Here is a 25,766-nt window from a genome sequence, read left to right as displayed (position 1 = left end):
TTTCCAAGAAAATAAACTTATGCAGAATATATAGGCCTATAACATTTCTATTTGGACATTTATTTGCTGGTATGAGTTACTGTTGACTTGCTACTAGTGAATGAGCCACAAGCAGCTGTTTATGAACTAACATTCCAACTGGTGACGACTACTTTAAGAGATTGATCTTTGACTTGTTTAACCAGCATTTTACCTACAATGAGGTGCACATTCAAAACTAGTTTTCTGAATACCAATAATCTGTCACATCAGTTATCATTAGTCCCCTCTCTCACTAGCAAGTGGTATGGTTATGTCACAGTTTCTTAACACACACCTGGTGTCGTGTTAATTTAAGATTTACTTTATTTTTGGCAACATAAAAGTCACATTGGGCAAATCTGGCAAAAATGGAGGCAGGGAATTGTTACATTATTGTCTCTGGTGCAGAAATAATGAAGAAGCACCAAAGTGTAAGTAGGTGCATTATCATGGTGCAAAAGCCAAAAATTGTTCCATCATAAAGCAGAGCGTTTTTTCAGATTGTTTCATGCAAATAGCTTTAAATTTTTAGTGGTATTCCTTACCGATCATTTGATCTTGTGGCAAGAACTTAAAGTGTACTATGGCATCAAAAACCTAAGAACAGAGTGAGTGTAGCCTTCACACTGAGAGCAATCTGTTGAGATTTTATCGATTTTGGGGATCCAGAATGCTTCCACTCGGACGAGTGAGCCATAGCTTCAACAGTTTATCATTAAAACCATGTTTCATCACCTGTTACGACATATTTAAGTAGTTCTGTGTCATAGTTTTCATCTAGCAACACGTACTTGCCAATGTTTTTGATTGAACATCAAAAATTTTGGAACAAACTTTGCTGTCAAATATTTCATATCTTAAACACAAAAAAAAATTCATTGCTGGAGCGAAGTCATACTTTAATACCATCAGTGACTTCTCTGACTGTGGTTCCTTGAGTGTTCATAATGATTTATTTTCCTCTTTTCTCGATTTCATCATCTGATGATGTGCTGCGGCTTCCTGGACACTTTCTTCATGGTCTTCTTCAAAACACTTATACCACATGTAATCCATTGTTTTACTCACTGAAGACTCACCAAAAGCAATATTTAACATGTCTGAAGGAACACTGCATTGTTCTTCCTAACGACATGGGCACTGCAATACTATATTTATCCACCGATACCAGAAAGCAACTTTTAATTACAATGTCGGTCCTAGTATGGAACTTACATAACATGTACAAATACATGTTGTGATGCAGGAATAATGACAAATGGAAGTTTGGGTCTGGTGTGAGTTGTGGACCAATAGCCAAAACAGTTAAGGTGACAGCTGGTGTGTAAAGCAGGAAATCTATAATTGAGTCCTGGTCCTGCACAGATCTTCATTGTCATCATTCCCTTATACAGCTGATGGTTATTCATTTTAGCAACTCAAATACATTCATGTTACACAAAATGAATAATCAATGGTACTACCAAAACACAAGTAATCTTTCTGGCATCCGACAACAGACTATGTTGTGAATTGGCAGGAGCCAATCCACGGGGTTTGGAGGAAGCCGAAAGGCACGCGTTAAAGCTCACGCAGGATGGCGTGAGGTCTAGAACAGGACAAGTAATGAAGACTAGCAAATAAAGTACGTAGCTTCTGGAATACTTAACTTTAATCCATAATTGGTGAACATCGGTCTGACGGTACATGCATCACAAGATAAATAGCTATTGATAATGGCGCCTTGCTAGGTCGTAGCAAATGACGTAGCTGAAGGCTATGCTAACTATAGTCTCAGCAAATGAGAACGTAATTTGTCAATGAACCACCGCTAGCAAAGTTGGCTGTACAACTGGGCCGAGTGCTAGGATGTCTCTCTAGACCTGCCGTGTGGCGGCGCTCGGTCTGCAACCACTGATAGTGGCGACACGCGGGTCCGACGTATACTAACGGACCGCGGCTGATTTAAAGGCTACCACCTAGCAAGTGTGGTGTCTGGCAGTGACACCATAGACTAAATATCCAAAATGGCTAATGCTACACAAATACTTTTCAGACATGTTTAAAAACACAACAAAAAAATAGTCCTATTGGCATGAATACCACATGCAAAGTTATAAAGCTCCTGCTACTTTTTGAACACACATCGTATGAGTAGATGAAAGCTTCCACTTAAACATTGATGTCTCTTTGATGGTTATACTGTTCCTCCTGAAAATGATTAAACAGATGAAACTGTACAGTAGTGGAGTATCCAAAATAAAAGAATCCAATTAGCAACAGCCAATGGGAACTTTTGTTTCATTAAGATGACTTGATTATTATAGCAAAGAAAACATTTACTGGAAAATGATTGCTCTTAAAAGTGGGAGGTAAGTCTGTTTTTGTGATTGGAATCAAGGGAATAAAGACTACATCCCCTTTAGCAAACCAAATAGGATTCATTGCTTAGATTATACTTCAGTGATTTTACCACCTGTTTTTTATTACAGTTCATTCCTCACAGCCATTTGAATTGGTTAGTGTGTCGACTGCAATTGAAAACAGAGAAAACCAAGTACCATGCTATTATTAAACATTTTCATTTGGAGGGTTGCGCTGCTGCACAAATCAAAACAGAGTTGGATGAAGTTCACATGGACACTGTAGTATCACTGAAGACCATTTATTTTTGGATTATTGAATTTAAATGTGGTCGGACAAGCACTGATGACAAAGCACGTTCTTGCAGTCGAATTAAGGTCACCAAAAAGAAAACTGTTGACAAAATCCATGATATGGTAATGCAAAACTGCTGAAAAGAATCGTGAGGTTGCTGAGACTGTAGGCATCTCAACTGAGTGAGTGCATAATGTCCTGCATGGAGATTTGGCTATGAATAAGCTGTGTGCCAGGTGAGTGCCACAGTTGCTCACATTTGACCAAAAGTGCATCTGGCACATTATTTCAACAAAATGTATGAGATGTTTGATTGCAGTTTACAAGATGTTTTGCACCAATTTGTGACTGTTGATGAAACCTGAATACATCATTACAAACCAGAGAAAAAACCAGACAAAACACTGAAGGCTGGTGAAAGTGAACTGAAGAAGAAAAAGACCATTCAGTCAGATGTTAAGGTCATGATCACTGTTTTTTCTTTGGAATTCCTAAGGAATAATCCTCTTAGATTACTAGGGAAAAACACAGGACCATAACTAGGCTCTATTATGCTTTACTGTTGGATCGTTTGAAACTTGCAATGGCTGAAAACAGACAAAGATTGGCATGCAAGAAATGCTCTTTCACCAGAATAATATACCATCCCACACATAGCAATAACAATAGCAAAAGTGCATGAACTGGGCTTTAAATTGGTTCCTCATCCATAATATTCACTAGAACTAGCCCCAAGTGGCTTCGTCCTGTTACCTAGTTTGAAACTTTGGCTTGATAGGAAGAAATTTTCGTTAAATTAGGAAGTGTCTGTTACAGTCAACAAATATTTTGCAGAGTTTGACAGAATCCATTTTTCCAATGGAATGAAAAAGCTGGAGGATTGCTGGACTGAGTGTATATTCCTCAATGAAGACTATGTTGAGAAGTAAGGTGAGTTGTTTATGAAACACACATTCTTTTGCTTTTTCCCCAGATTCATCAGACCACACTTGTATAACCAAATTTGCAAAAGTAAGGTGAAATAAAATTCTCTTGTTCATCTGCAACAATGGTGCCCAAATCGATCATCATCACATTAACTAAGAACATGCCAACATTGCACCTGTCTTTGAGGAGAATCCTTGTATCATAATAGACCAAAAGTTATCTCTCAGTGCCTGACATGACATACGGATTTATTGAAACCAAGAAGGAGTGCAAAAACCAGCCAACAGATGGTGCCAGACAGCAAGACATCAGTAACACTGTACGAGAATGTTGTGTAAAATGAGTTGTAGGGAGAGAGGGAGTCAGATGCACAAGCAGTCTCAGTATGTTGACTTTACCAGAAAAGGCACTGTTGGTGAAATGAATGTAGAATCTGCTATTGCAGTTTTATGACCCTATCATGAGAAAGTTATTCGAATGGGTGAACATACTGTACAAGCGGTGCTAAGAAGAAAATTCTCATGAAGGTTGATGCCACAGGTTGTTTAGACGTTTGGCCTCATAATGGGTGATGAGACAAATGATAATGCTGCTCAGACAATTCAGGAAGAAATGGAGACTTTACCAAGTTCATCTCTGCTTGGTTGGGTTGTTTGGGGAAGGAGACCAGACAGCGAGGTCATCGATCTCATCGGATTAGGGAAGGATGTCGGCCGTGCCCTTTCAAAGGAACCATCCTGGCATTTGCCTGGAGCGATTTAGGGAAATCACGGAAAACCTAAATCAGGATGGCTGGACGCGGGATTGAACCGTCGCCCTCCCGAATGTGACATCTCTGCTTGGTGAAGCCAGCACTTGTGAAACCACACGTTCCACTGACATTCCACACACTACTGTCTGGAGAGCAGTGAGGCATACCCTCCAATGCTATCCAAAGAAAATCTAGTGTCATTATGAACTGTTAGCCACGGAACATGTTGTTGACTGACAAAGCCCATTTCACACCCCAAGGGTCTGTCAATACCCACAACTGCAAAACTTGTGCTACTGAAAATCCTGGAAGTGTCATGGAAACACCATTGTGTGGTGAGAAAGTCACAGTGTGGTGTGGATTTTAATCAGTTGTGAACTGGACCCTTTTTCTCTGAGAAAATGCGAGGTATTGATTTTTGGTCAGTCATTGTGATGGGTGTGAGGTATGCTGAAATGTTACAGAACTCCATCATCCCTAGCCTCACTGATAAACACTTGCTGGAAGGTACAACTTTTATGCTCCATGCAATATAGCTACACATGTGGAAGATCACTTTTACACATTGTTTGGTGAGGATTGAGTGCTGAGCTGCCATTTCCATCATACTTGGCCTGCCAGTTCCCCAGACCTCGATCTGTGTGGTTATTGGCTGTGGAATTACCTGAAGCCTCGAGCCTATTGCAATCGTCTGACTTCATTGGGGATGCTAAAAGACAATGTCCAGCAGCAATTTCTCATCATACCTACTAGTATGCTGTACAGTGCTGTTCACAATATTGTCCCTTGACTACAGGTATTGTTGATGAATGATGGCTGATATGATGGGCATTTGTTACAAAGAAAATTGGTTGTTATGCTGATTATTACTTTTGTATCATATGAAGTGACATCGTTGGTCATTTTGTGCACTTTTTTTGGATTCAATAAAACATCATGGCATTTTAATCGTGTGTGTCAATTTTTATCTCTCTTCCTACATTAGACCATGAAGAACTGAATTTTCAAATGTTAGCAGACTTCTGTGTCACCCTGTACTTTTGAATGCTTAGCATGGAGCTAAGGGATTAGACAATACACAAATATTTATCAAAACAGCAAACAGCAGACAGACACCAACAGTACAGAGCTGAGCAAAAGATCTTCGCCTATTGCATGACGGCTGCCCCGTGTTAATAATTTTCTAGCAATCCTCTAGTCTCGCAAGCCTCTTGTAGATTCAGCAACAGTGGCTGTTAACACTCTTCAAGTGTTGGAGCGAATGAGAACTATGCACCTCTTGCGGAAGGAAACTCAGACTAGCATTCACAGCTGTTCAGATGGCTGCCATGTACACTGGCCAAGGCATCAGAGTTACTTCATGTGTGTGCGGTCCCGAAAATCTGGCACTGAAACTCCTTTCTTCTGGTGCCCCAAATGTAGTAATGAGGGATACTTTGTAGTCCTTTCTGCAGTCTGATTAAAATTACTTGATACTTGACATTTCACGTGTTGGAGCTGTCTTCCTCCAATCAGAGTGCTTAAAATCAGTCTCAAAGTGTTCACCGTTGCTAAACTGCCACAACAAATAGCTCACTTCCAATTCCTTGTCTGGTTATGTTCTTGATGTGTGTGGATCCAAAGTCTTGGGTCTGACAGTTTTATTTTTCATTTCATCAGGCACCATAACCAACCTGAAAACAACACACGCAGAAAGACGGTAATGAAATACACATGTTTTGTATGCATCATTAGCCAAACACTGCTGGACCCCTTTGCACAAGATGTGATTCGGCTTTACATGTTTGATTATCATTGTCACAGAGATGGGACTACAGTAGATAAGCTTCATATGACACTGTATGAGGCCAAAGCTTGGGAAGGCAGCAAATTATCATTACAATTGGTGCTATAGGGGAATTAAAATAACGCGATAATGGTAATTGATAAAATAGAGCAATGGTTAAATCACAATCCTGAAATGCAGAAAATCCTGGGTTCAAATTCATGTCAGGTGATAGTTCTTTTATTTCCAAATTTTTTTCAAATTTACTCTGATTATTATTATTTTCAATTAACTGTTGGAAATATGATTTTTTTTATTTTGAAAATTTTGTCACAACATTTTCAAAACTGGACTGACTTTTGTATTTGTTCTTATTTTTTCCCTATCATTCTTGTTTTGTTTAAAATCTGACTGTGCTGCTTACAATCTGCAACTGAGTACCAATCAGGACTGCTCATTGGTTGGATCACATCACTTTGTATAGTCAGTAAGAGGATAACTTCATATAACCAATTAAAGATACAAGTTATAGCGTGCTGTTGGTGCTAACTTGAAATTTTTCTATATTGAGTTTGCTCTTAGAGGTCAAATTTAATCACAGTGAAAAAAGCAAGTGAAATTAATAGTTCTGTCAAGTTTGCATCCTTGTTTTCCTGGGTACTTTGCATATCATGTGGTTGTGGTTAAGTTAGGAAATGAGTGTAAATTCAGGGCTACAAAAAATGTTGTCTGCCACAGTTCAGTCACTGATCACTTAAAACCAGCTGTGGGCTGAGTTTCTCACGTTCCTGCCATACCTGATGGCAGTCGCTTCCAACACTATTCCTCATTACGTGAACAGCATTTCAGCACTTGTGAACTAATCTGATGTATTCATGTTTCGCCTTTGACCCAGTTGCAGCTGATGGTGCAACACTGTAATGTGACAAGCATCAAGTGTCATATAATTTTAATTGGACTATAGTTCATGAAATTTTGTGTAATGATTCCATCACCATTTTGTTACTGTAGAATATCTTTTAAAACACATGTCCATTTCTAATCTGCAGTGACCTAACCGACAGTCTACTGCAATCTGAATAACAATATTGTATTTCTGGTTTATTTTGATTCTACACAACACAGATTTTTTCCAAATGTTAGTAAAGATAAATCTGATCAGTCTAAGCACATCAAATCCTTAGTAAGGAGCTTCTAGACATAACAAAGTTGTCCTCTTCTTACTTATACAGGCGACGATAAGGTCAGCAGCATCTGTGGTTGAAATGGAATCAAAGTGAGACAAATTTTATGAAGTAATGACTCAGTGTAGTTGCTAATAGCACTGGGCTTCAGTTCTTAAGGGAATCATTTTCATTTCTAATCTTTATCAAGCCATACTGGTCATCTCTAGAAGTCTATACCAGTATTTATACTGAATGTGAACCAGAAAATGATGCCTTTACACTTGTGCATATTACCTGATCTCTCCAACCAATTTTACTGTCATTACTCCCATCTGTATGAATTAGTTTATATTATGACTCATCTGAAAATATGTCCTGATCTCCACATAGCATGAAATGTATTTCTTGTTCTTCAGTGGATTTCACCAATTATCTCTGAAACACATGTGCCAACTACAGAAATCATCTCGAATTGCACGTCTTTCCTCTGAATTTTCCTTCTTCAGTAACTTCAATGTTGTAATGATCCTATACTCATAAAGAGTATTCAAGATCTGGTGCCAGGATGGTTTCATAACTGAATTCTCTTTGAGTTTAGCTGCTCTGCCTAGAATTCAGACAGATCCTGTCTGAACATTTGCAAGGTGTTTTGAAACACTGATTGTATTAGGTGTCCTGTCAGAATATATACCAAGCAAGGCAGTGCAGTGCTGACACACTGGAATCACACTTGGGAGGAAGGCAGTTCAGTTTCCTGTGCTGGCCCAAAATATCTTCAGACAGATGGGTTTCACAAACTGAATCAGTAACAGATAGTGTGCCTCTTGATTTTCAAGTTAAGTGAGCAATGTTATCAGCATAATGAAATACATTTAAACTATACTCCACTGTTGACTCTAATCAGCTTCATATATACAGCAAGGGAGAAAAGCACTATTTACGAATAGTAAGTGTCTCTTGTCTACATTACTGAATGACTACCTAGGTTCATGGTTCAAAATTCATCATTCAATATCCCAAATGCATGTTGCCTAAATGATTCCAGGGACATCAAAATATTTGATTTTCAATGTTTTGCATAATTATTGACTAAATTTAAAAACTTTAAATGCTGCCATTATTACTTATTAAGAGGTACAATGTTATGTGAAAGGTTTAACAGAATAAGACAAGTATTACAGTTTGTGACTGTATTTAGGTCCTGAGGCAGTTCACTCACCTCACACAAATAGCCAGATTGTACTCTTCCAGTACTTCAGAAAGAGAGCACTTAGTGACTTGAAACAAAATCTGCACTTTCAAACCTGTACAAAACTACTTCTTGCTGACATCCCTTATAAAATGATGAAAGGAAAAATGTTTCTCTCTTACTACATTTTTCACTGTTCATGCTGTAAAACTGCTGCATCAGACACGGTGATTTAACTTGTTACTTTTTTTTACTACTAACGCTATTTGCAACACATTTCAGAGACAGTATCCACATACACTGCCGAGTGTGTTTGCAAAAACTATATAATGGTATAATACATAGTTCAAGACACGTAAACACTGAAATGTGTGAAAAACTAGCTTTTGCTTAAAACAGGGAAATTACACAATCCATTGTTTCACATAATGAGAGTACTCAGCGACTTACAATGAACTTTAAATGTAACTTCACACATTTTCTGAAGTTTTTCTCTTTTACATGCTTAACATTGAATTTTTAAAATATTAACTCATTTGTGAAGTAATTAGAAATTTTTTTCTTCTTTAAAGAACAGTGGGTTTACTGGTAAAAAACTAACAAAATGTATAGAGAACTATCTATACAGGTTGTGTACACACTGAAAATGATCAAATGACGAGGGTGCACTTATGTGTTCACAATGTGGGAATAGTAAGGTACCGGTACTCAGTTTGCTAATTTCTCCCATCACTTGCATTACCTGCAAGGAGAGCTGATAGATACCACCAGTTACAGGTGCTGACTTGTGCAGACTGTTTCAAAATTGACTACAAATTATTACAACTCATATTATAAGGTAAATTCCACTATATTGTAAAATTTAGGCTTCTGGATGGTACAGTATTTTGTGACACTCCATAGGACTGTTCCACACAGTTTCCGAGAGCCTAATGTAAGTTGTGCATAGCACTGAAAGCTGGAAATCTAATACTGCGACATTTGACGGGAGAGAATGAGCATACGGGTTTATCTGATTGTATTTAACCTTTAAGTATGAATGAGCACTATATAGAAATATGTTAACACACAGTAGTCAAACGTACTGCCAAGACAACACACTGTCTGAAAGCGAAATTAGTCAAAAGAACATAAAGAAGGATTGCAAACCTGGTACTAATTGTAATGGTCAAAAAATTGAAATTTTTTCTGCATTTGGTTTTGTAAGTGGGTGGTACATAAAATGGGGATACTGGTTCAGTGAGACAGCTCTATTTTCTGTATCATGTCACATATCTGAGATACAAAATAAAAATAAAATCACATCAATTTTATTTCCAAGATATTCTGAACAATAAAAAACTGAAGTAAATTACACAAAACCTGAAAATTGTTCAGTCACACTGATGAACCAAACCATTATGATTAACTGATCAACAGCTTTTTGATCAACCTCCGAACCACAATGCACTAGCAGTTCTGCATAGCATCGGTCTGGCAAGTCCTTGGTATGTTTCCGATTTGTGGAACCTGATGTCTGCACACAGGTCACAAAATTACCAAAATTATAGGCCAGTGATTGTCACATATTGACGATGTAATGACTTGTACATTGTGAAGCTTAAGGCTGCTGGAAGCCAGCAAGGGTATTACAAAATAGGAAATCAGAGACACAATACGGGGAGTTTTTAGGTTATTGGGTGTTAACTGTAAAGCTAGAGCCCTGCAAATTGCAGTTACTCTGGGCAACTGCCCAAGGGAAGAAGTTTCATTTCAGAGCATTAACTGTTGACTCCATCAACTGCCTACTGTTCATTTCATAATGATTGACCCCTGACTTTGAGCTCACATTCTCGTCACATCATATGACAAACATCATTGTGTTAAACCTTGCTGGAATCGTGGATATGTCTACTTTTATTTTGTGTACAAATATTACATTTTAGTTGAAAAGGGGGTAGCATATGTGGTAATAAATTTCCTTCACACAGTTTAAAGGTAGAACCCTACTCAACTTCTACACAGTCATTGCTTTCCAATTAGTCATTTTGTCCTAATAACTGTGGGCATAGATTGGTGCAATTCACATAATATTTATACCTATTAACAAAATGAAAAGTGTAAATGCAAGCTCTGTTGTTGCCTTTCACAGCTGTTATGTTTTTATTCACATAAATCTACATGAAGCACTAATATAATATTTTTAATTTATTTGATTTTCTGTTTCTATGTGCCACTCATGTGTGCTATGTTGCTGGGCCTCTGGAAAGTATTTGCACTTCATTGTTCAGCATTGCAGTGTTTACACTGCGGCTACCCATCAGGTAGGGAATAATCGTGTGTCCATCCATAGTTGTTTATTTATTTGAGACAGTGTTCATAACATAATTAGTTGCCTTCCACTTGTGTGAAACCATGCTTCATTTACGGTGTTGTGAAGAATCTATGGTGTTCAGTGTACATGCTTACTTTGAGGCCAAAACAGAACAGGGTGCACGCAGTTCCATATCAGAGCCAATAAAGAGAACTTCTGAATGTATCAGTATTACAGAAAGGAAACTGAAGCACATTTCTAAGCAATATAGAGAAACTTCATGTGAGTGAGTGACAGATGTTTGTATCAGACGAGTTTAGACAGGGAGTCATAAGAAGACAAATCCATGACATATATGTGGAAAAGCAGTTTCCAACAGTGGCAGCTGTGTCAGAAAAATTAAAGACTGAAGTGGAAGATTTTTCTGATGTGATTGAAACAACCCTTTGGTGTGCTATTCGAAAATTGAGCTTTAGATACAAACTTTGTGCATGCACAACTCAGATGACATAATTGCCTTACAGGCAAAATAAATGCATACAGATTTGATCAACTATGTGCACAGTTCATGATGTGTACAGTTAGCCCTTGCCACTTATCTAGAAGTTCACGTCATTGTCACCACATGGTAACAGACTGCAGCACACTTTTATCCCCATTCGTTCGGCATAAATCCTGCTAGAAGATAGCACATTCCTCCGATATGCTATATAGTGTAGTAAAATTAGACTGAACGTCAATACATGTTAAAGGTGAACTGGCATTAAACCTATTATGTGGTTTTCTGAATGAGTTATAGCATATGACACAGAGAATCATAAGAGCATAAAGCATATCACTGTCAATTGTGAGATTATAACATTTATTCATGCTCCTGAAATCTGTTTCACGAAAAGCCATATCACTGGTTTCTCTGATACTCACTTGAATGTGGGACTGACTGGTTAGCTTTAGGTCCTTATGGATCTCGTAGCAAGCAGCTCTGTACTTAGATACGTACAAAAAACAAAATTCCACGAAACCAATTCTTTCTTTTGTCAGATAACTTATGCACCTTATTATTATTATTATTATTATTATTATTATTATTATTATTATTATTATTATTAATGCTGTTATTATTATTGGTAGTGGTTGTAATTGTATAAACTTCTTGATAAGCATAATTGTTATGCAGCAGATGCCAGTATTTTTACACTCTCAAATTTTTTTGAATCTACAATTTTGTGAACAACCAGAATGTATGCTCACAAGCCGCCACTGGTTGGCAGGCTTTATGCATCAGAAAATGTCTATGATTATCACAGAGGAAGTGTTCAAGAATAGAATGGCTGAAAAGGAGTAGTTCAAACATTGTCTGGTTCTGGAAAAATTATTATAATGTGCCACATTAGGAATGACAATGGGTTCATGCAAAATGTTGGCTTGTATTTTATTGGGGAAAAAGGAGGTGCTGATTATTATTCTGAAATGAATGCCAAACACTATGAAGAGTGGTTTAGGAGGAGTCTCAAAAAAGTACCAAACTGATTTGCAAAGGTTTTAGATCAGGCTCCATATTATACAATGATAAATTCAGTATTATGAAATCCATCTACAAAATGGAGATAGCATTCTATTATTTAATGGAAGGAAATAATGTAGAGCTTCCATCTAATTACCATAAGGAATTTACTAAAGCTGGCCTATTGGACTGCAGGCGACCACACTTTAGGGCACAGGAATACCTTTTGGAAAGTATATTGCGATTAGTGGACAAGGAAATTAAACTTCTGTGGTTGCCTGTAGCACACTGTGAACTGAACGCCACTGAACTTATTTGGGAATTTGTCAAGAACAAGGTAGCAAAGGAGAACAAGAATTTTAAAACAAATGATACTTTGCAGTTGTGTTGCTACTCTATGGGAAGTGTTCCCCAACGTGTCTGGAAGAATTTAGTGAGCCATATACACTAATTTGAAAACACACACACAAAGAGCCCCTGTCTTGACATAACAACAGAACTATTACTGGTCCAAGTAGATGACTGCAATAGCAGCAATGAAAATGATTAGGTAGGTTTTATTTCAGTCATCATTCTTTACCGCAAAATTTATTCAAGCTAATTGACTTTTCTGTTTACTGTTGAAATGTGTTATACAAATGTTCATTGAATGCGGCACTGCTGCACTGGAATGTGACTATGAAGTTGCCATTGGACAGGTGCTTATGGTACATTACAAGAGTGGCAATGTGTGGTGTGACAACTACACTCCATCACAGCCTCGCATATATTGCTGCTACCAACACAACTGCTTTGCAAACTCTTAACTAACAGACAGGAGAGAGTTCATAAGTGAAGACGTATGATGTAACCAACAAAAGTTCAAGTTTAACACCAGTGCCTTCTCTGCCTCAAAAGCTACACCAGCAAGTTCAATTTCAGCATCTTGCATTTTGCATTATAGCGATGAAACAAGTAATTAGAAAATAACAGAAATCTGGCTGTAAACAGAACAAACTGTGCAAAGGAATTTTTTTTTTATGCATCCTTAAAGCTGACACTCACCGAAAAGAGCTAGAAATAGCACAGTTTCTCTTAAATATTACTGCATATCTTGCCCCCATTTCAACTAAGATGTAATATTCATACACTAAATAAAATTAGACATTTCCGACCAGGTATAACATATCGATGTTCTCAATATACTGCGACCAGAATATGAGCTCAAAGTTAGGGGTCAATCATTATGAAATGGATAATAGTCACTGTTATAAGGCATCACAGTAGAAGTTGGTCAGAAAAAGTCATGTCTTAGCAAATGCAGGAAGTTTGAAATTTGCCCTGTCAGGGGGGTTTATACTGGTGAGAGTGCTACATCAGTGATCTCCACTCACGAAACGCCTTTTGGCAGGGCCTAATGACGTGAAACGCTGTCGTTGCTGGCTGTAAGAGGAGAGTCACTGACGTTTAGCTTTCATCTGAATGCTGTTGCTATTGAACTAGAAGTTTGTTAAAGTAAAGTCCAGAAACATCCCCACCTACCGTGCAGGAGGAGGGGAGGAGTCTGAATGTGGTTGGCCAAAAGCACTGTGAAGGTGTAGACAGGTTGAAGCCTCTGAAGTGCTTGTAGATTGTGGGCCGACTATAGGAAGGGAGAAATAGGGCACTGCCACAAACCTTTAAAAACCCCATGTTTTGTGTTCAGACAGGGTTCTCATTCAGACCATTAGGACACCAGCTCCATGTTACTCGTTGCCATCCTCGGTAAGCTCCTACAAGTCTGTTTCTCCTGAAGGGGACCTATATACAGTTACAATTATAAAAGAGACCTCCTTCAGTTTAAGTTGACAGGCACATGCTTCTATATGTTGCTCTAGACAAAACTTTTTTTGTATCTAAGCTTTCTACACAGTGATAAATTTTGACATATATGGCAACTTCTCCTCCCACCTTATTCTCTCTACCCATATGTGCAGCTAGTTTATAACCATTGATATTTACGTTTTCCATATCAGACACAATGTGATGCTCAGACAGGCATAGTATATCTATTACATTATAAGATTCAATGTCATCTAAGCAAACCAGGAGCTGATCTACTTTATTCTTCAATCTCGGGATATTTTGGTGAAAAATGGTAACATTATTTTTTACTTTAATTTTGCGAGAATCTACTTTTTTCTTTAATCCACCAATATTTTGCTTAAATATGGGAACATTATTATTTACTTTCCTGTTGTGAGAATTTTGTAAGTTTTGGACCTCTTTAGCACCTGCCTGCCTGAACTTCTCATTGGACGCTGATATTAGTCAAAATCTGCACCTCTTGTAGGTGCCTTGCAACAGTGCTTGACACTTCTGCAAACGATCAGCCCGACTGCTGGGAGTTTGTCTTTCTGAATTTGCTCCTAACCGCTCAGTAATTGCAGACTGGCCTGTAACCACCTGTCTTCCCTCTATCCTGTGTTGACACACAATGTGATTTGTGGGTGTGGATCTGGCACCAAACAGCGTTCCAAATGTGTTCCATCAGCTTCAGATCATGCGAAATTGCTGGCCAAGAATGCTCCTCAAATTACTGTGTATATGATACTGCCCCTCTGACATGTACAGTTAGTTATTCTACCGGAAAATACCATTGCCGCCGGGAAAGACATAAAGCACGAAAAGTGCAGCACATAGGTGGTCCACAATAATGTTCACATAGTCTACAGCTGTCATGGTGCATTCGGTTACTACCACAGATCTCAGGGAAGCCCAAGTGAATCTCGCCCATAGCATAATAATATCCCTACTGGGCTTCATCTGGGGCGCAGTGTGTGCGAGGAGCAGCCATTCGCCTGGATGATGCCGTATCTGGACATGGCCATCAACCTGGTATATCAAGAAGCGTGATTCAGGCAACTAGGAGTCACTTTTCGATTGGCCTAAGGTGCGCCATGTCACCAGGTCACAGTTGTTCACGATTTGTTTGAAGAACATTCTGGACAATTCAAGCGAATGATTTGGCCATCAAGATCGCCCTATAAATCCCATTGAACATTTATGAGCGTAATCGAGACGTCCATACGTGCACAAAATCCAGCTATGGATGGCTGTAGAGGCAGCATGCATCAAAAGAGGTCCAACATTATATTCGGATGTATCCCACGACTTTTGTCACTTCAGTGTAAATTGTCTCATCATTCTCTCTAGACAAATGCCAACAGTAATCGCTTTGTAACTGAAGTTTTCCTTGCTATAAAAAAAAGGGCAATGTTCATGGTAAGACTGATTTTTTGGAAGCCTACAGCACCATTTTTTTGGGTAAAAAACCAAGTTGCAAATGTGAAAATATACGTTTAGTTACGTTTTACACCCCATTCTTTGTAGTTGTTCACTGTGGAAACTAATTATCTTCTCTTCTTTTGCCCATAAAGCTATGAACAATGTGCTTGAAAGAAGTCCAAGTATGTAAATGGGTGTTCGTGATGACACATCAGTCAGCAGTTTTAGGACTTGTGTTCCAATAAACAACGTCTTCCAACCTTGCTTCACTGGTGTTGGGAAGAACACCTTTAAAATGATTGACAGACTCATCCTATTTATCAACAAATTTTGCAAAATTCTTTATCAGGCTTAATAATACTAAGCCGAAGCAGTGTGACTTGACTTGGCACAAATAAGGGTTGGTTTTTATAATTTTTCTTTCCTGCAATATGTATTTTTCTCATAGACCAGTCATATATAGATATAAAAACGCGGAAAATAGTATTTCTTGAAATCAGCCTGTAAAGGTGTAAGCAGCGAAACGATTTTAAAATCACAGTACATATATCGTCAGCTCATGATCTTAGTATTTCATTTAACAGTTCTTCTTCCAATAATAATAATGTCGTGTTACGACGGCCTCCCGTCGAGTAGACCGCTCGCCTGGTGCAAGTCTTTCGATTTGACGCCACTTCGGCGACTTGTGTGTCGATGGGGATGAAATGATGATGATTAAGACAACACAACAACAGTCCGTCGCGCTGACCACTCAGCTACCGGAGGCGATATGAACTGATGTATGCAAGTAAAACATTCTGGCAAATGATTAACCTGCCACGTAGTGAATGTTTTTGAAATTAACACTACATAAAACGAAAGTAAGGAAATAACTTGTTGGCTCTTTTATATCAGAATGTGTAAAAGAAATAATTGAGTAGAAATGTAAAAATTACTTGATTATAAAAATTTTGGCAGCGTTATGCGACACCACACCTCTCTCTCTCTCTCTCTCTAAAATATATATATATATATATATATATATATATATATATATATATATATATATAAAACACCACCCGGCACCCGGGAATTAATATACCACATACCTGATGCAAAATCGTTGTTGATCATTGTTGTAAGTGAGCAAGATTATCACCAATTTTACTTTAAACAAATAGATGGCACATTGGATGTAATCTGGTCATCTATTTTGCTTAGTGGTGTACGTCGTTTGGTGTATTAACAAACGGTATTAAGCGAGCTTTGTTAACAGTTCAAACAAAATAATGCCAGTGCCAGACGACTACAGTGTACTGTGGAGCAAGTTCGTAGTAATGCACAGTAGGCCACAGTGGAAGAGAAAATGTAAAAAAAACTCATCTGTCAATTTGCAACACGTAAATTTTGTTTGATAAAACATAATTATGCCATAAGTACTCTTTAGATGTTGAAAAACAAACACAGTGTTACGTCGGCGACTGCTTATTTTCAGAGCTTTAAAACTACTGCCCAATCCGTGAACGAAGTTATTTTCAGTTCGAAACTGCTACAGGTTAATTTTCCGCCGATAAATTGGGCGGTTGGGGGTGTGGCTTCTGCCAGCACGGGGCCTGTGGCATGCACTACATTGCTGTGTGGGTACATCACGTGTGTCTGTTACGTTTGTATTCGAACGGCTGCAATCAACACGGGTTTTTAACCGGGAAGCTATTACCCAAGCCCAGTTAGCATCTGGGCAGGAAGATACGAAGGAGCTCCCTTACGTCTCAACATACAGGAACGTGAAAAAGTGTGCTTTTTAAAGTGCCACAGCGTATGACATAAGTAAGCCTTCAGAAAAAAGTAGTACTGACGAAAACAAGAAAAAGGTATCTAGTAAACATGGGTTCTAAAGTGCATACCTTAAGAGTTAAGAGCACCCATTCAGTAGAAGCGATGTATTTCACACCAGCAAAGATGAGTAAGTGCTTATAGCTCTTAAGGTATGCATTTTAGAGCTTGTGTTTACTAGTTTCGCTTCGAATGATCGTTCCTTTCATGTCCCTGAATACTGACCATTGCTCTTGGGACACACTAAGGGTTTCCTTCCTGCTTCTGAGTAACTATAAACACATAGCAATAACCTGATCTTTCAAAGTCAATTGCAATTAAATCTAAATTCAGTACGTATCAATCTTCGTCAACATTGAGAGTAACAGCGTTAAACGAGCAAACGCATGAATTTTCCAATAGAAATGCGACGTTTTCCAACATCCGCTATATAGCCTATATTTCCATCTGTTCACTGCATAACGACCAACGCTCTGACTGCTGCGATGAACTTCAAGATGCTGCCACGAGTTGGCTACAATCTCAGAAGTATTATACGCAGAAACATTTTGTTAGCTCATTCAAATATTTGATGATTGTACTTAATTCTTAATGATAGCTATTTAAAGAAACAATACATAGACGTAGCTTTAAATTTTTTCTAGTGGGTAATTTTTCTTGAACTATTTCCGTATTCTATTTATAATTAACGGAGATTATTTTCGCAGTTATGCCTAGAAATTTCGAAAGAATAGCAGTGTATCTTCCATTAAGTCCACTTGTTTTGGCGCTCACTGTGAAACTGACGTGAGCTGCGGAACCTCGCTGCCCCCCTCCGCCCCTTCCCCCTTGCCAGATACCGGCATTTTCTTGTGCTAAGCCCTGTGTTTGAACAAAGAGAAACTTTCAAAATATTAATAGATATCGTTATAGTTTTTAGTCCGTGTGTGTGTGAAAATGTCGTAGACTACATGACTCACTTGAAATGCGAAGAGACGGAGCCCCGCGCTGGTGAGATCTTCTCGAGTATGAGGACATCGTGCCCGTGCTCTTTGAGTCGCACCGTGTTTGCTTCCACCCCTCGGAGAATGCGGTCAAAATCGTGCTTATCGACACGCAGAAAATGGCAATTGTTTTCTCGTAACACGATTGTCGCTGCCCTGCACAGAGAACAAGTATGCTAATTAGTTTAACACAAGTGTATAATTATGTACATTACCTGTATATACATCATCATAGTGCTTTAAAGCTTCAAAAACCTCTTGTGGCATGATCAAGAGAAACTTTTGGTATTGCAGAACGGAGACACTTTTCAAATTCTCCAACGTACCGGCAGTGCCAACAATACTATGTTGGAGTAAATGTTGGACACTAGCATGCCCCAAACAGATATTTATTAACAAAGAATTACAAGTTTGCTTGTAGTAGTATCCTGATAGATAACGTCTGCCTTTTGCAGCATAGCATGTAAGCTCTCTGGCCCATCTCGATTTAAAATTTGTTTCTTGTTTTTAGGTGAGGAACTCAATTTCTCTTAATGTGTCCTATTATTTTTGATGGACCATAGATTTACAAGATGAATCACGAAAATTTAGCGCAGCAGGTATTTCTCGAACGAGATATGCAATTAATTGGTGTTTTTACAAAATGTGTGGACACACTGAGACTTAAGAAGTTAGCCAATACAGTGATCCCGTAAATGGTGGCAAATATATTTAATAGCACCAGGTGTCGATTTATTAAAAAGAACATCTCTTAATTTTATTAAGAATATGCCAACAGAAGATATTTTAACAGCAAAGGAGTTTGTTGTAATAGAAACAGTTCATGAGAAATCATCTTAGGGTCTTCCGCTGACAGTGCTTTTGCAAACAGTGGATTTGTGCGTACAATAACACTGGGACCTTCCTGCGCAGTAAGACACAGGCGTACACTTTCGTGCGTTGACGCTCCACTCTGTGGCAGCCTGTTGGAATGACTGTTCGTACCCAGAATTTGGCTGGCAAGATGAGGAGAGGTGGTAACGCAAAGTTCCTGACCACCAGTCTACGCGGGAGTGTCCTGCATCAAATTCCAATCATGAGGGCATGTGGCAATATTGACGGTGATCCGTCCGCTCCATATCTATGAAGCTGACGGAGACTATCGCCTGGATAGAGTGCCAGTGGTAGTTCCCACAGAGCAAACAAATTTCTTGGTGTGCAGTGACGATCTTTCATGAGCTGTAAACACTAGAACCGAACAGATGCCACTGCTAACGATGTGACTTACACAATTATTTCGATTTATAACGCGCATTGCTCTGTCTATGAAAGGAATATATGTTGTTACAAAACACATATCTAACATTTTTGGAATCACTGTGAGGCCCTGCGCGTACAGCCATTCTATGAAAACAGCACATCACTTGCATGTCCTGGTTGAGTCAGATTTACGTTGCCAAGATAAGTCAAAGTTTCCTTCAACGACGTAGCATCAGTTTAACCTCAATTATGAATATGCGGCAGTGGGTTGCATTTAACTTTTTTCAATCTATAAGTTATTTACGAAAACCACTAGTGACTGCTATACATACCTTGGAGCATCATTTATGAGTGCAAGCTTTCCGAAGTCATCACCCTCTTGCAGCGTCGTCACAGTTCCTTTCCCGTGTATGACAACGTCCACTGAACCCCTGAGTATGATATACCAAGACCGTCCTTCATCGCCCTGGTTGAATACTGAAACAGTGAAGCACTAATCATGTCACTTTCTAAATACTAGTTGATACTTTATATTTCTCTGCATATGCAACTGCCCGGATACTATGAATTGATAAATGCCGTAGTTGACTGGTGAGAGCGTGTAATCAGTCTTTCTCGCGTCAAATATTAATGCCGTTAGACAGTGGACATTTCGTATTTTCTATTTCTACCATAACATTAACATGTTTATATCAGTGTTACTATTACGAAAATATCGCTATATTGTTGTTGTTGTTTTCCTTAAACGACGTTACTGTTCAGTGTGGATTTCAAACGGTGACTCGAGATTAATGTCAAGTATAAACTTTTTTGCCACGAAACGTGGAAAGAGAGCTGTAAATTATCGTCTGCACTTTCGTGACAGTATCAGGTCTTGAAGTGTTTAGCTTTGCAGCGTCTTCTAATACTACTTCCATATTATGCAATTTGTACACAGAGACACTATAAGTAGTTGATATTTACTATTTAGGTCTAAGTAGATAGGCGTATGGTTTATCAGTGGAAGTGTATAAGACTGTGTTTTTGCCCTGTGAGTGAGCTGAGTAGAACTATTTGCATGTGGGCGATGACTTTAGTACCTTCTAGTGAAGTTGTGTTGGATGGTATGGTTGATCATCATCATCATCAGCAGCAGCAGCAGCAGCAGCAGCAGCAGCACCACCACCACCACCACCACCACCACCACCACCACCACTAGTCGTCGTCGTCGCTGTTATTGTTACATGCAGCATTCAATTGGCGAGCGATTTGCTGGATTGTGACCATAGGGGGTGCAATCTCACCCTGATAAGTGGGCCCATAACTGCCGAGATTTTTGTAAATTTTACAATCACTGAAGTAACATCACATATCTTCCCAACATGTGAAATTTCATTTCGTTTCCGCCTCCCTTTCTGGGTGCTTAACTTTTTTTACCGTGCTATTTTATTCGCCTGGGATCCACCGTTAGAAACACATACGTGTACAGCAGGCTGCCACCTCTCCGTGCCGCTGGCGATACCAGCGCAAGGGGGTGTAACATAAACAATGCGATCACAACAAATGCACACCGCGTTTGATCTGTCGCATCCCTCGCAGTCGCCACGGTAACATGTGGCGCCAGGTTCACCGCTAGAGGCGCAAGAGTCGCTACAATTTGACGCTGCCATCGCCGAGTACCGAGTCTTCTTCCACAGGTCACGTGTCCGCCGGTCGCCGGGGCAATATTCTTCCGCCAGGCGGCTATAAAAGCCGTCCAGGGCCAAATGCCGACCGCTATCGACAGTCCCTCAATCGGAGCTCCCGTCGCCCCAATGCAGTTCTTCGGTCTGAACCTTGTCCCAAGTGTTTCTTCTGGGTCTCGTCCGAGTTCGCTATGCTGGGTCCGACGCCGGCTGCACCCGTGGCCATTCGCTGAACAACTAATCGTCGCTTCCGGGTCACGCCGGCCGCGTCCGCGGCCCATCCGATAGAATCTATCTTTCCCTCCCACTCCTATGTTAGCGATATCGGTAGATTGGAACCACGTAGTGTTGATTCAAGCCCGAATTACTGTTCTGTTGTATTCCATTATTGTGAGTGAATAAAGTTCATTCATTCTTGCTATCTGAGGTGCGTCAACCGTCGTGGCACCCTCGGCCACTACATAAAACAGAGTGTCTATTTCTGTGTATTTATTTTACAGGTTACAGCGATCCTTGAGTTTCACAACTCTTGTAAGTTTAGTCTGTCGTTCGTTAGGATGCTGCTTTATGATTTATTCCTCTGGACATTAATGGACTACAAAGCTTAAAAAGTGACACTGCCACATTTCATGGCGTAATGGCTGAGGAAAAACTCAAGATACCATTCTTGGCTTTCACATCGATACACTAAGGGTTTACATTGTTTCACCATATGATTACTGACGAATTCCATAACGACCACTTTCAATAGCTGCTGTCTGCTAGTTTGCCCGCCGGGTACTCTCCGTATGTTTTAGCTCGGTTAACCGACAACCAGTATTGCCTACAGACCATACTGACATTACAAGACTGCGTTATAACACTGGTGCCACATATGAAAATAATAAATATGTAGTTTACTATTGCGTTCGTCACGCATTTTTCCATAAAAAATGAACTCAGGGTGTTAATTATATTTCTTGTGCTATCATTTTTTCGTATCAATTAAATTAATAAAATCCTTATTGTGTCTAGTGCAAAAGAAAGTAGGATATGTATTCTAGACTATTTTCTGAAATGCACGGTTATCATCGTTTAATTTTAGGAATCTGCTTGCGTGCCGGCTGCGTGATGAATACTTACGCACAGTTCCGGCCCTGGGGTGTGCCTCGAACACGATGACGGAGGCCAGCTCCCGCTTCACCGAGTTGGACAAGTGCGACAGCGCCTTTATGTGCAGCAGCTCCTCGTAGATTATCTCCAGGTCCTCAGGTGTGCGCTCGTGACTCCTGGACCACAACATGAGGACAGTGTCACTGAAATATCGTCTCCCTCATTACAGTGATACAAACGACAAACTTTTCCTTAAATTAATACAAATGTACGGTGTATCGACATCAACAACAGGATACCCGCCACTCCCCCGATCCCTTTTCGCCTCTCTTCTGCCTCCCTAAGCGAAGCGCAGCAGACTGATTGCATTTGTCAGTCAATCATTTCGTGTACGTGATCGGGACAAATGTTAAGTGGGCAGCTGAGATAATTGCGAGTGGTGGGGTAGCTAGTGGTGAAACGAGATGCGGTCACTCGCAAGTTGTCGCTCATGTCGGCACCGGTAACACATGTCGCTAAGGTCTGAGGGCGTCCTCCGTGCGTACAGAGGGCTGGCGGAAGTGGCGAAGACTACTGGCATTGCTCACAATTTGCATCATCGTACGCAGATCGATCGAGGTCCTTTGGTCTGGAACCGACTGGAGGGTCTAAACCAGGGGCTCCATCGATTCTGTAACAGCGCCAGATGCGAATTTCTGGACATGTTTTATGGGGTGGATAATTGTAGGACTCCCCTTAATAGATGAGGGGTGCTCTATACAAAGGAGGCAGCTACTCTGGTGGCAAAGTAGTTTTGGAGTGCATATGGTCTTTTTTAGGCTAGGTTATAATTTGAGGTCCTGAGCGTTCGCCAGTTGATACTCAAGAGAGCGAAATCAGATCGTGTACAAAGTCAAGATTTTAGCCGTAAACTGCAATTTATTCGTGTCAAAGTCTGAATTTACCTTCCTCCAGAAAATCTGTCGCGCTCAGATTACACTCGGAAACTAGAGCCGGATGAAATCGTCTATCTAGGTCGAAACGGAGCCTGACTGCAAATTATGCAGGCACGAGTACTCGAGTAGATAAAGACAATCATCGGAATTTTTTACCGGCTACTCTATTCCGCCGTAGCAGTAGAGTCACTCAAAGAAATCCTACTCTCAGTTGCGCGGAAGTACCCATACCATACAATATGAGTAAGGCGGTTTTAATCTACCAATATAGACTGAGATGTTTATGGATTCATTGCAGGTATTATGGACGGTCTTATAAAGTAGTTCTGAACAAATTTTCCTAAAAACAGTTTTCAGCTGATAGTTCAAAACCCCACTTGTAATGGAAATACTCGTATTTTAGATCTTTTAGCTACAAACCGGCCTGGCTTTATGGACAGTCTCTTTAAAGAGACCGAGATTAGTGATCATGATATCATAGTTATGATGGTCACTGAAGTTCATAAATCCATCAACAGGGCTAGGAGAGTTTTGCTGAAGAGAGCAGCTAAGTAGATGTTAGCATCCTACTTAGACAATAAATGGACGTCACTGACTTAGAGTACGATGGACGTAGAGGAATTATGGACGAAGTTTAACTATAAAGCGCATCCTGGAAATCTACGTGCCGCGTAAGCTTATTAAAGACGGAACAGAACTACCGTAGGTTAAAAGAAAAATTCGGAAAATTCTGAGGAAACAGGATTTGTTGCAGTCTCGGTTAAAATCACGACAGGCAGAAGTTAGTAGAAAACTGTGTATGTCAAAAGATCGATGCGCGAACCTCCACCAACACAAGTTAGCGAAAGCTCTTTCTGAGAAGTCGAGAAAAGTCTTGTCCTAAGTGAAATCACTTAGCGAGTCGAAGACATCTGTTCAGTCACTGGTCTACCAGTCTGGCGTGGCAATCGAAACAACAAAAGATAAGTTGAAGTTCTGAATTTCATGTTTAAAAGCTCGTTGAAGCAGGACGATCGTACAGACATATCATCGACTGACCGTCGAAGAGATTCCCGCATGGAGCACAAAGAAAAAGACATCCCTGGTACTGAGAAGCAGCTGTAAGAGTTGAAAACGAATAAGATGCCAGTCCGAATTGAATCCCAATTCTCTTTTGCAGAGAGTACTCTCCGGCATTGGCACATTACTTAACTTGCTTTTACCACGGATCTCTCGCGCTGCAGCAAGTCTCGAGCGACTAAAAAAAAAAAGCGTAGATAACTCCTGTCTGTTGGTTGCCGAAGGACAAACACCCGTAGACATCTACAGAGAATGAAGAATGTGTAAGGGGTAGCATGACTGTCAAAACCGTTGTGGAAATGTGCGCCAAATTCTATGCTGGGAATCTCTGGAGGGGAGAAGATCTTTTCGCGAAACGCTGCTCCTAAGCGAAATCACTTAGCGAGTCGAAGACATCTGTTCAGTCACTGGTCTACCAGTCTGGCGTGGCAATCGAAACAACAAAAGATAAGTTGAAGTTCTGAATTTCATGTTTAAAAGCTCGTTGAAGCAGGACGATCGTACAGACATATCATCGACTGACCGTCGAAGAGATTCCCGCATGGAGCACAAAGAAAAAGACATCCCTGGTACTGAGAAGCAGCTGTAAGAGTTGAAAACGATTAAGATGCCAGTCCGAATTGAATCCCAATTCTCTTTTGCAGAGAGTACTCTCCGGCATTGGCACATTACTTAACTTGCTTTTACAACGGATCTCTCGCGCTGCAGCAAGTCTCGAGCGACTAAAAAAAAAAAAGCGTAGATAACTCCTGTCTGTAAGCCGACCCGTGCAATTATTGACCAATATTATCAATATTATTAACATCGGTTTGCTGCAGAATCTTGAGCTAATTATTTGTTTGAATTAATAAATAATTTCATCGAAACAGAAAAGCCTCAGCTCACAAATCAGCAGAATTTGGAAATCATCATTCGTGTGATACTCAGCTTGCCCTTTTCTGGTACGATATCCTGCGAACTATGAATGAAGGGTAACAGGCAGATTCCATACACCTAGATTTCCGGAGAGCGTCTGACACAAATTTCTTTGACAGTGACCCCAGTATCAGCACCAGGCAGGTGCTCTGCCAGCATGGATACCCCAGACGACCGTGTGGAACATTCTCTACAACTACCACTATGTGTATCACTTACAGCACGTGAAGACCTTATTACCTATCGACTTCCCTCCGCGGTTCATTTTGTCGTTGGTTCATCGCACAGACCATCACGGTGCTGGAATCCTTTGCTCCGTCTTATTCAAAACTGAGGCCACCTTACGAGGGACAGTATAGTCAACTTTCACAACGCCCAGACGTGGGCTAGGGAGAATTCCGATGGTATAGCTGCAGCAAAGTATCAGTACCGTTTCAGCATCAATGTGTGTGTGTGGGGGGGGGGGGGGGGAGGGGGTTTATTGGCGACCACCTTGTGGGGCCAGTCACCCCTCCACAGCGCCTCAGAGGCGAGGCATTATCTGCACCTTTTGATGGTACGAAGGGTA

At 40.0% G+C, this 25,766-nt stretch overlaps 1 protein-coding gene across 1 annotated transcript in view; it reads right to left on the bottom strand.

Moving 5' to 3' along the window:
- The window catches only part of LOC126253115 (rap guanine nucleotide exchange factor 4), a 468,034-nt gene that overhangs the window by 127,065 nt on the left and 315,203 nt on the right, over positions 1-25,766 (bottom strand). Inside the window, exons 6-8 of the mRNA XM_049954233.1 lie at positions 22,320-22,465; positions 19,866-20,010; positions 18,271-18,450 (exon numbers count right to left, since the gene is read on the bottom strand). Coding sequence (XP_049810190.1) covers positions 18,271-18,450; positions 19,866-20,010; positions 22,320-22,465 — 471 coding nt within the window. The remainder of the gene's footprint in view (positions 1-18,270; positions 18,451-19,865; positions 20,011-22,319; positions 22,466-25,766) is intronic.

This window comes from Schistocerca nitens, chromosome 4 (assembly GCF_023898315.1).
Source record: "Schistocerca nitens isolate TAMUIC-IGC-003100 chromosome 4, iqSchNite1.1, whole genome shotgun sequence".
Taxonomy (NCBI): domain Eukaryota; kingdom Metazoa; phylum Arthropoda; class Insecta; order Orthoptera; family Acrididae; genus Schistocerca; species Schistocerca nitens.
The sequence above is the reverse complement of the archived record's forward strand: the minus strand, read 5'-3'. Positions and strand labels throughout refer to the sequence as shown.